Source organism: Numenius arquata, unplaced genomic scaffold, assembly GCF_964106895.1.
Source record: "Numenius arquata unplaced genomic scaffold, bNumArq3.hap1.1 HAP1_SCAFFOLD_1781, whole genome shotgun sequence".
Lineage (NCBI taxonomy): Eukaryota > Metazoa > Chordata > Aves > Charadriiformes > Scolopacidae > Numenius > Numenius arquata.
The window spans coordinates 1-10,419 of record NW_027414786.1 but is presented as its reverse complement, the minus strand read 5'-3'; the positions used below and the strand labels follow the sequence as shown (position 1 = coordinate 10,419).

The following is a 10,419-nucleotide window of genomic DNA, read 5'->3' as shown; positions in this document are numbered from 1 at the left end:
GAAGAGAGAGGAGAGGCGGGACCGGGAGGGGGGGGGCGGGACCGAGAGGCCGTACAGCGCCACGGGGCGTGCAGTGCCCTGCAGTGCCCCCCCACCCCCTGCACCCCCTGCACCCCCATGCAGTGCCCCCCCCACCCCCTGCACCCCATGCAGTGCCCCCCCACCCCCCTGCACCCCCTGCACCCCCATGCAGTGTCCACACTGCCCCCCACCCCCTGCACCCCCATGCAGTGCCCTGCAGTGCCCCCCCACCCACTGCACCCCCTGCACCCCCATGCAGTGCCCTGCAGTGCCCCCCCCACCCCCTGCACCCCCTGCACCCCCATGCAGTGCCCACACTGCCCCCCACCCCCCTGCACCCCCATACAGTGCCGTGCAGTGCCCCCCCACCCCCTGCACCCCCATGCAGTGCCCCCCCACCCCCCTGCACCCCCGTGCAGTGCCCTGCAGTGCCCCCCCACCCCCTGCACCCCATACAGTGCCCTGCAGTGCCCCCCCACCCCCTGCACCCCCTGCAGTGCCCCCCCACCCACTGCACCCCCTGCACCCACTGCACCCCCATGCAGTGCCCTGCAGTGCCCCCCACCCCCTGCACCCCCTGCACCCCCATGCAGTGCCCTGCAGTGCCCCCCACCCCCATGCAGTGCCCCCCCACCCCCTGCACCCCCTGCACCCCCATGCAGTGCCCTGCAGTGCCCCCCCACCCCCATGCAGTGCCCCCCCACCCACTGCACCCCCATGCAGTGCCCTGCAGTGCCCCCCCCACCCACTGCACCCCCTGCAGTGCCCCCCCACCCACTGCACCCCCATGCAGTGCCCTGCAGTGCCCCCCCCACCCCCTGCACCCCCATACAGTGCCCTGCAGTGCCCCCCCACTCCCTGCACCCCCTGCACCCATGCAGTGCCCACACTGCCCCCCACCCCCTGCACCCCCATGCAGTGCCCTGCAGTGCCCCCCCCCGCACCCCCATGCAGCTCCGTGCAGTGCCCCCCCACCCACTGCACCCCCATGCAGTGCCCTGCAGTGCCCCCCCCACCCCCTGCACCCCCGTGCAGTTCCCCCCACCCCCCTGCACCCCCATGCAGTGCCATGCAGCCCCGTGCAGTGCCATGCAGTGCCCACACTGCCCCCCACCCCCTGCACCCTATGCAGTGCCCTGCAGTGCCCCCCCACCCCCTGCACCCCCGTGCAGTGCCCCCCCACCCCCTGCACCCCCATACAGTGCCGTGCAGTGCTGTGCAGTGCCCCCCCCACCCCCTGCACCCCATGCAGTGTCGTGCAGTGCCCCCCCCCGCACTCCCATGCAGTGCCCCCCCACCCCCTGCACCCCCATGCAGTGCCCCCCCCGCACCCCCATGCAGTGCCATCCAGTGCCCCCCCCCCCCGCACCCCCCCATGCAGTGCCATCCAGTGCCCACGCTGCCCCCCACCCCCTGCACTGCGACGCAGCACCCGCACCGCGATACCCCCCCCCGCAGCCTCCCCCCCCCCCTTCCCCGCTCTCATGCCCCCATGCAACACCCCCCCCCCCCCCCCCCATCACATCGGGACACCCCCTGCCCCCCCCCCCCACGGCACAGCCCCGGGTGACATGACCCCCCCATCCATACCCCCCCCCCCCATCCCCGGTGGCAACAGAATATTCCGGGGGGGGGCATGATGGAGGGAGACACCCCACCCCCGGCTGCCCCCCCCCCTCCCCCCGACACCGGGTGAAACAACACATGCAACCCCCTCCCCCCAAATTGCTCTGGGTCCCCTGGGGGTGCCTGTCACACCCCCCCCCCCCGCAACACAGCCCTGTTTGGGGACACGTCTCCAGTCCTTCCCCGGGGGGGGGAAGGAATTTGGGCTCGACCCCCCCCCCCCCCAAAAAAAAAAAAAAAAACCCTGCTCCATTTATAGCCCTGCATCTGATAATCACAGCGCTGGGTGGGGGGGGCAGTGGCCACTTCCAAACTAGTCTCCCCCCCCCTTACTCCCCCCTCCCAGTGCTTCCCCCCCCCTCAGTTCTTCCCCCCCCCCCATTTCACAGCCCAAGACACTGAGGCCATTCCAGGGGTGCCCTGTCCCCATGCCGGGGGGGGGGGGGGCAGGATGAGGTCTGTGTGCCCCCCCCCCCATGGGTGGGGGGGAGCATGGGTGCTGCCTATTGCCCCCCCTTACCCCCCCCAGTTCTTCCCCCCCCCCTCCCCCAGCACTATCCCCCCCCCCACCTGCACCCATTTCACAGCCCAAGACACTGAGGCCATTCCGGGGGTGCCCTGACCCCATGCCGGGGGGGGGCAGGATGAGGTCTGTGTCCCCCCCCACCATGGGGGGGGGGGGGGAGCATTGGAGCTGCCTATTGCCCCCCCTTGCCCCCCCCAGTGCTATCCTGCCCCCCCCAGCACTATCCCCCCCCCACCTGCACCCATTTCACAGCTCAAGACACTGAGGCCATTCAGGGGTGTCCTGACCCCATGCCGGGGGGGGGCAGGATGAGGTCTGTGTCCCCCCTCCATGGGTGGGGGGAGCATGGGTGCTGCCTATTGCCCCCCCTTACCCCCCCCCAGTTCTTCCCCCCCCCCCTCCCCAGCACTATCCCCCCCCCACCTGCACCCATTTCACAGCCTGGCACACTGAGCCCATTCCAGGGGTGCCCCGACCCCATGCCGGGGGGGGGGGGGGCAGGATGAGGTCTGTGTGCCCCCCTCCATGGGGGGGGGGAGCATTGGAGCTGCCTATTGCCCCCCCTTACCCCCCCCCCCCAGTGCTTTCCCCCCCCCCACCTGCACCCATTTCACAGCCCAAGACACTGAGGCCATTCCAGGGGTGCCCCGACCCCATGCCGGGGGGGGGGGGCAGGATGAGGTCTGTGTGCCCCCCTCCATGGGGGGGGGGGAGCATGGGCGCTGCCTATTGCCCCCCCTTACCCCCCTCCAGTGCTATCCTGCCCCCCCCAGCACTATCCCCCCCCCCACCTGCACCCATTTTCACAGCTCAAGACACTGAGCCCATTCCAGGGGTGTCCTGACCCCATGCCGGGGGGGGGCAGGATGAGGTCTGTGTCCCCCCCTCCATGGGTGGGGGGAGCATGGGTGCTGCCTATTGCCCCCCCTTACCCCCCCCCAGTTCTTCCCCCCCCCCCTCCCCAGCACTATCCCCCCCCCCACCTGCACCCATTTCACAGCCTGGCACACTGAGCCCATTCCAGGGGTGCCCCGACCCCATGCCGGGGGGGGGGGGGGGCAGGATGAGGTCTGTGTGCCCCCCTCCATGGGGGGGGGGAGCATGGTGCTGCCTATTGCCCCCCCTTACCCCCCCCAGTGCTATCCTGCCCCCCCCCAGCACTATCCCCCCCCCACCTGCACCCATTTCACAGCTCAAGACACCGAGGCCATTCCAGGGGTGCCCTGTCCCCATGCCGGGGGGGGGCAGGATGAGGTCTGCGTGCCCCCCCCCAGGGGTGGGGGGAGCATCGGTTCTGCCTCCTGGCCCCCCCCTCGGCCCCCGCTGAGGCCGTATCCGCTCCGGCACCTGGGCACCAGCTGGGCCGGGGGTGGGTTGTGGGGAGGAAAGGGTGTGCACACACCCCCCCCCCCCCAACCCCACCGCACGCACACACACACACACCCCCCAGCACCCCCCCCCCAGCACCCCCCCCCGGCTCCTTCCGGGGTGTCTCTTTGCAGAGGGGGGGGCCCTTTGGGGCAGGGTTTGGGGCAAAATATGGCAAAAAAAAGGGGATTCTAACCCCCCTGGGTGGAATGGGGGGGGGGGGGGGGGGGGTCTTGTCCCCAAATTGCTGCTGGTGGCTGGGGCTGGGGGGGGCACAAACAGAGACAGGGACCCCCCCATCGCCTCCCACTCCCACATTTGGGGGGGTCTCTCCCTGGGGGAGGGGGGAGCTGGGGGGGGGTATCCCCAAGGGCGGGATCTGGATCAACCCCATCCCTCCCTCCGGGGCTTCATGGTTTGGGCTGAAAATAGGGGAGAAATGGGGCTGAGCCCATCACGGGGGGGTCGGGGCACCCAGTTTGGGCTGGAAACTGGGGGGGGGGGGGGACGGGGCTGAGCCCATCATGGGGGGGTCGGGGCACCCAGTTTGGGCTGGAAACTGGGGGGGGGGGGGGACGGGGCTGAGCCCATCATGGGGGGGTCAGGGCACCCAGTTTGGGCTGGAAACTGGGGGGGGACACGTCACCAGGGTATCCATTCCCCACCCCGGGGATCGGGGATGCTTCCCCCCCCCACTCCCCCCCCAATCCAATAAAAAAAAAAAAAAGCTCGGAGAGATGAGTTTTCTGAAAAAAAAAAAGTGTCCTTTATATCACTTAAATAACTTTAATCCAGGTAGGAGGGGGGAAAAAAACCCGACAAAACACAACCAAAAAACAACGGCGACAACAAAAAACACCAACCCCCCCCCCCCCCCCCTCCCCAAACCCCCCCCCCCCCCAGAGCCCAGCCGATCACAGCAACGTATTCCGGCCCCTCGCAAATTAATTTAACCACGCGCAATAAATTAAAACATTAAATATTAACCTTCAGTGCAACATATACAGAAGACAGGAGAGGAACCGTGACTTTTTTCAACACACCCCCCCCCCCCAAAAAAAACACCACCCCCCCCCCCAAAAAAAAAAAAAAAAAAAAAAGCTTGGGATTTTGGTTATAAAGTGGGGGGGGGTTTCCTAGGATTAAAGTTCATTTTATTCTTAATAAAAAGCTCCAGATTTGGCCCCAAAAGCGGCGCGGTCCCCGCGACTGCCCAGGCTTCGGTCTCTATAGAAAAATAAGGCCCCATCTTTTTGGGGGGGGGAGGGGGGCGGGGGGGTGTGTGTGTGTGTGTCTGGCTTTGTTTTTTTAAAAAAAAAAAAAACCCAGAAATCTGAGAAAAAAAAAAAAAAAAATGGAAACCCAACCCCCAAAATCCCAAGGAAAAGGCCCAAAAGTTGGGCGTTGCCGGGGGTTCGTCTCCGGCTCCGGAAAAGGGGGGGGTTTGGGGGGGGGGGGGGGGCTCATGGAGTCTTCTGTGGGTTGGGTGGCGGGGGGGGGGGGGGGATAAAGAGAAAAAAAATGAGGAAATCAACCCAAAAAAAATAAACAACCAAAAAAAAAAGACCCAAAGCAGGAGAGATGCCGCGCTGGTCCCCGGGGGGGGCGTCCTGGGGTGGGGGGGGGGGGCGGCGGTGGGACCCCCACCCCCCCCCCCCCGGCTGCATCAGACCCCTGCGGGGAAGGGGCTGGGGGTTAGACCCCGGCGGTGGGGGTGGCCGTCGTCCCGCCGCGGTGGCCCCCCGTCCCCTTCCCCGTCTCGGCGTGGCAACAGGAGGGGCCACCTTTCAGGAGCCCCCCCGGCTTCTCCGGGCCACCCCCGGGTGCCCGGCACCACTGGCATCGCTTCCGCAGCCGGCAGCAGCTGGAAAGGAGGGGGACAATCACGGGGGGGGGGGTGGTGGTGGTGTCTCAGCACCCCCTCCCGGGGTCAAATCCTGCCCCAAAGGAGCTGGAGGGGAGGGGGGGGGGGGGTGTTCTGAGACCACACCCCCCCCGGCACCCCATAACTTACTGTATGAGGACGCAGACGCCGATGAGGAGGACGGAGGCCACCACCGACACCACCACCAAGGCGGTGATGGTCTGCTTCTTCTGGTTGGCGGCCACCACGGCCAGCAGGTCGGCGTGCTCGCACCGCGTCCCCACGTAGCCAGAGTGGCACCTGCAGCCGGGGGGGGACACACACACACACACACGGAGGGGGGGGGCCATCAGCATCACACAAGGATTGGAGGCGGGGGGGGGAAAAGCATCAACGTCGGCCCGAGGACCAGGGTGGGGAGAGGGACGTTGGTCTGAGGACCAGGGGTGGAAGAGAAGACCATCAGCCCAAGGACCAAGGGTGGAGAAAGGGACGTCGGCCTGAGGACCAGGCAGGAGAGAGGACCATCACCCTGAGGACCAGGGGTGGGGAGAAGGACATCACCCTGAGGACCAGTGGTGGGGAGAAGGACATCAGCCCGAGGACCAGGGGATGGGAGAAGGACATCAGCCCGAAGACCAGGGGATGGGAGAAGGACATCACCCCGAGGACCAGGGGATGGGAGAAGGACATCACCCCGAGGACCAGGGAGGAGGGAAGACCATCAGACCGAAGACCAGGGTGGGGAGAAGGACATCACCCCGAGGACCAGGGACTGCAGAGAAGATTATCGCCCCGAGGACCATGGTTGGGGAGAAGACCGTTGGCCTCAGGACCAGGGGTCGGAAGAAGACCACTGGCCCGAGGTGGAGGAGAAGACCATCGCCCCGATGACCAGGGGAGAGGGAGAAGGGCATTGGCCCAAGGACCACGGTTAGTAGAAAACCATTGCCCTGAGGGCTAGGGGTGGGGAGAAGATCATTAGCCCGAGGGCCAGGATGAAGAAGGCCATCAGCCTGAGGACCAGGGGTGGAGGAGAAGGCCATCGGCTCGAGGACCAGGGGTGGAGGAGAAGGCCATCGGCTCGAGGACCAGGGGTGGAGGAGAAGGCCATCGGCTCGAGGACCAGGGGTGGAGGAGAAGGCCATTGGCTTGAGGACCAGGGGTGGAGGAGAAGGCCATTGGCTCGAGGACCAAGGACTGGGGAGAAGAACATCGACCCGACGACGTTTTGGGAGAAGACCATCAACCCGATGACCGGGGATGGGAGGAGAAGACCATCGACCCGAGGACCAGAGCACTGGGAGCCCAGAAACCCAGGTTGAACCCCACTTTTTGGTGTCCCCCAATACTCACACGCAGGCCGGCTTGTCCTCCTGCACCAGGAACCGGCAGGTCCCGTGGAAGCAGAACTGGCTGTGGGAATCGGGACAGTCGTTGAAGTGGGACCTCACCGCCGCCGCCACCGGTGGGCCGGGAGCTGCCAGAGGGAAAACATCATTTTTTTTTTGGGGGGGGGGGGGGGGGGCTATTTCCCAATTTCCCCCCAACGTTAATAAATCCCCGTTTTTTTGGGGCTGGCTGGGATTTATTTTTTGGTGGTGGGGGGGGGGGGGCGGTGGTGGTAAGGATGCGTCCCCCATCCTGGTGGCTTTATCCCGGTCGGGACCACCCGAAGGAGCTCGGATGGGGTTGAAAAATTCCGGGAGGAATTTCCTAAAGAGCTTTAAAGCTTAAAAAAAAAAAAAAAAAAAACAAAAAAACACAACAACAACAAATAAAAAAAAAAACCCCAACCAAACCAAACCAGGAGGAAAAGAGGGAAAGGACTGGTTCCCATTACGGCCCGCGCTGGTTTGAATTATCCTCCGGAGCCGGGAAACAAATATCCTGCCCCGGGATGAGCCCCGGGATGCGGAGCACGTCCCACCCCTGCCCTTTCAAAGCCACCTCAAGTTCCTGCTGCCCTGGATTTATGGCCGGGAGGGGGGGTAATTAAACCCACCCCCGCCCCGAATGCTTCCGAGTCTCCGGTGGGGGGGGGGGGGGAAGATGGATGGGGATGGGGAGGGAGAGGTGGCTCCGTCACACACAACCCCCCCCCCAAAGGGTACCCGAGGGGAGGTTTTTGGGGTGACGGGGCTGGTGGGAGCGGTGGGTCCATCACCCCGGGGCACCCATGGGGACATTTTGGGGTGTCAGGGCTGGTGGGAGCAGCAGGTCCGTCACCCCGGGGGGGGGGGGGGTTTGTGGTTTGGGGTGTCAGGGCTGGTGGGAGCGGTGGCTCCATCACCCCCTTTGTCCCCAGGGCACCCATGGGGACATTTTGGGGTGTCAGGGCTGGTGGGAGCAGTGGCTCCATCACCCCCCTTTGTCCCCGGGGCACCCATGGGGACATTTTGGGGTGTCAGGGCTGGTGGGAGCAGTGGCTCCGTCACCCCCTTTGTCCCCGGGGCACCCATGGGGACATTTTGGGGTGTCAGGGCTGGTGGGAGCGGTGGCTCTGTCACCCCCTCACACCCGGGGGGAGGTTTGGGGGTGTCGGAGCTGGTGGCACCCCCCCCACTCCCCCCCGGGAGGCAGGATGGGGTCCTTGCGGTGAGAAGTGCCACCGAGGGGACAGCCCTGCCCCCGGCCTCGGTAAAGCCACAAAAATAACCCTTTTTTGGGGTTTTTTTTTTAACCCGTCAAAGTTGAGCCGCAAACGCAGCTTCGGGTGTCCCCGCAGCCCCCCCCCCAGCCATTGCCACCGCGTCCCCTTGGCCACTGCCACCACCACCGTGTCCCCTTCCCACTGGCTCCAGCTCCGTGTTCCCGTGCCACTGTGGCCTCTGGGCCACTGCCACCAGCAGCTTGTCCCCTTGCCACCACCACCGTGTCCCCTTGGCCACTGCCACCTGCATGTCCCCTTGCCACCACCACCGTGTCCCCTTGGCCACTGCCACCTGCATGTCCCCTTGCCACCACCACCGTGTCCCCTTGGCCACTGCCACCTGCATGTCCCCTTGCCACCACCACCGTGTCCCCTTGGCCACTGCCACCTGCATGTCCCCTTGCCACCACCACCGTGTCCCCTTGGCCACTGCCACCTGCATGTCCCCTTGCCACCACCACCGTGTCCCCTTGGCCACTGCCACCTGCATGTCCCCTTGCCACCACCACCGTGTCCCCTTGGCCACTGCTACCATGTCCCCTGGGCCACTGCCACCACCACGTCTCCTTGCCACTGCTGCCAGCACAGTGTCCCCTTGGCCACTGCTGTTGTGTCCCCTTGCCACCACGTCCCTTGGCCACTGCCACCTGCATGTACCCTTGGCCACTGCCACCGTGTCCCCTGGGCCACTGCCACCACCATGTACACTTGCCACTGCTGCCAAGCACCGTGTCCCCTTGCCACCACCACCAGCAGCACGTCCCCTTGGCCACTGCCACCGTGTCCCCTGGGCCACTGCCACCACCACCGTGTCCCCTCTTGCCACCATGTCCCCCTGCCACCACCACCAGCAGCTTGTCCCCTTGGCCACTGCCACCGTGTCCCCTTGCCACTGCCGTTGTGTCCCCTTGCCACCACGTCCCTTGGGTCACTGCTGCCGCTGCCACCGTGTCCCTTGGCCACCACCACCGTGTCCCCTTGTCCCCACCATCCCCTGGTCCCTCCTGGCATCCGTTACTCCCGGCCCCCCCTCCCAGCTGCCGGCCACATTGCAGCCTCCTCCTCCTCCTCCTCCTCTTCCTCCCCCCGCAGCCCTGTGCCACCGCCTGTCCCCGTCCCCAACGTGTCCCCAGCCACCGCTGCACCCCTCCGAGCACCCCCTTTCCTCCAGCCCCCCTCTCCCCGTTCCCCCCCCCCGGGAAAGGGGCTGGGGGTGTCCCCGGGGGTGACGGTGCCCTCCTCGCCGGGGGGTTTTGCTCGCAGTAGAACCTTCAACCATCCCGTTTTTCCAGCTGTCCGTCCCCCCCCCCAAAAAAAAAAAGAGGTTGTTTTTTTCCCCCCCCATCCCTGCCTGCAAACAGCACCCCCCCCCATCCGCCCCCCCCCCGGGGCTCTGCCACCACGGCCCATTGTGTCCCTTCTATGAATGAGGCGATTTATCGGTGGAGCCGGCGTCAGGCACCGGCAGCGAGAGAGGACCCCCCCCCCCCCCCCGGCCAGAATTCACCCCCCCACACCTCCGTCCATCCATCCCCCCCCCCCCCCCAAACCAAGGTGCATGAGAAATTCCCCCCCCCCCCGCACCCAGTTCCCCGTTTTTCCTTTGGGAATAAAGCACCCACGGCATCGGGACACACAACCCCCCCCCAGGGGGAGGGTGGGATGTGAGACCCCGCGACCCCCCCCCCCACCAGGATGTACCCCCACAAGCTCCCCCCCCCTCCAGGATCTGTCCCCAAAAAACATCCCCCCAGGAATTTCCCACCCCCCCCCCCCCCAAAACATCCCCCCAGGATCTGCCCCACAAAAATCCCCCCAGGATCTACTCCCCAAAACGTTTCCCCCCCCCCCCCCCCCCAGGATCTACGCCCACAACCCCCCCCCCCCGGGATCTGCCCCCAAAAAACATCCCCCCAGGAATTGCCCCCCCCCAAAACATCCCCCCAGGATCTGCCCCCACAAATCCCTTGGCATCTACCCCCCCCCACCCCCCCCGCCCAGGACCTGCCCCACAAAAATCCCTCCGGGATCTACTCCTCAAAACATCCCCCCCCCCCCCACTCCGGGATCTGCCCCCACAAAACATTCCCCTGGGATCTACCCCCCCCCCCAAAACCCTGGGGATTTACCCCACAAAACTCATGGGATGCCCCACAAATCCCACGGGATCTGCCCCCCCCCCCCCCCCCCCCCAGGATCTGTCCCCATAAAACTCCCCGGGACCTGCCCCCACAAAACAACCCCCCTGGGATCTACCCCCCCCCCCCCCCAAAACCCTGGGGATTTACCCCACGAAACTCATGGGATGCCCCACAAATCCCATGGGATCTACACCCCCCCCCCCCCCCAGGATCTGCCCCC

General features: G+C 66.0%; 1 protein-coding gene across 1 annotated transcript; it reads right to left on the bottom strand.

Moving 5' to 3' along the window:
• Positions 1-5,236: 5,236 nt before the first annotated feature.
• Positions 5,237-6,933, bottom strand: TGFA (transforming growth factor alpha; the record flags this gene model as incomplete). Its single annotated transcript, XM_074167326.1, has 3 exons — positions 5,237-5,405; positions 5,556-5,705; positions 6,762-6,933. Coding segments are annotated over 3 exons (491 nt in total), but the record flags the coding sequence as incomplete, so codon positions are not given.
• Between the last annotated feature and the right edge of the window lie 3,486 nt (positions 6,934-10,419).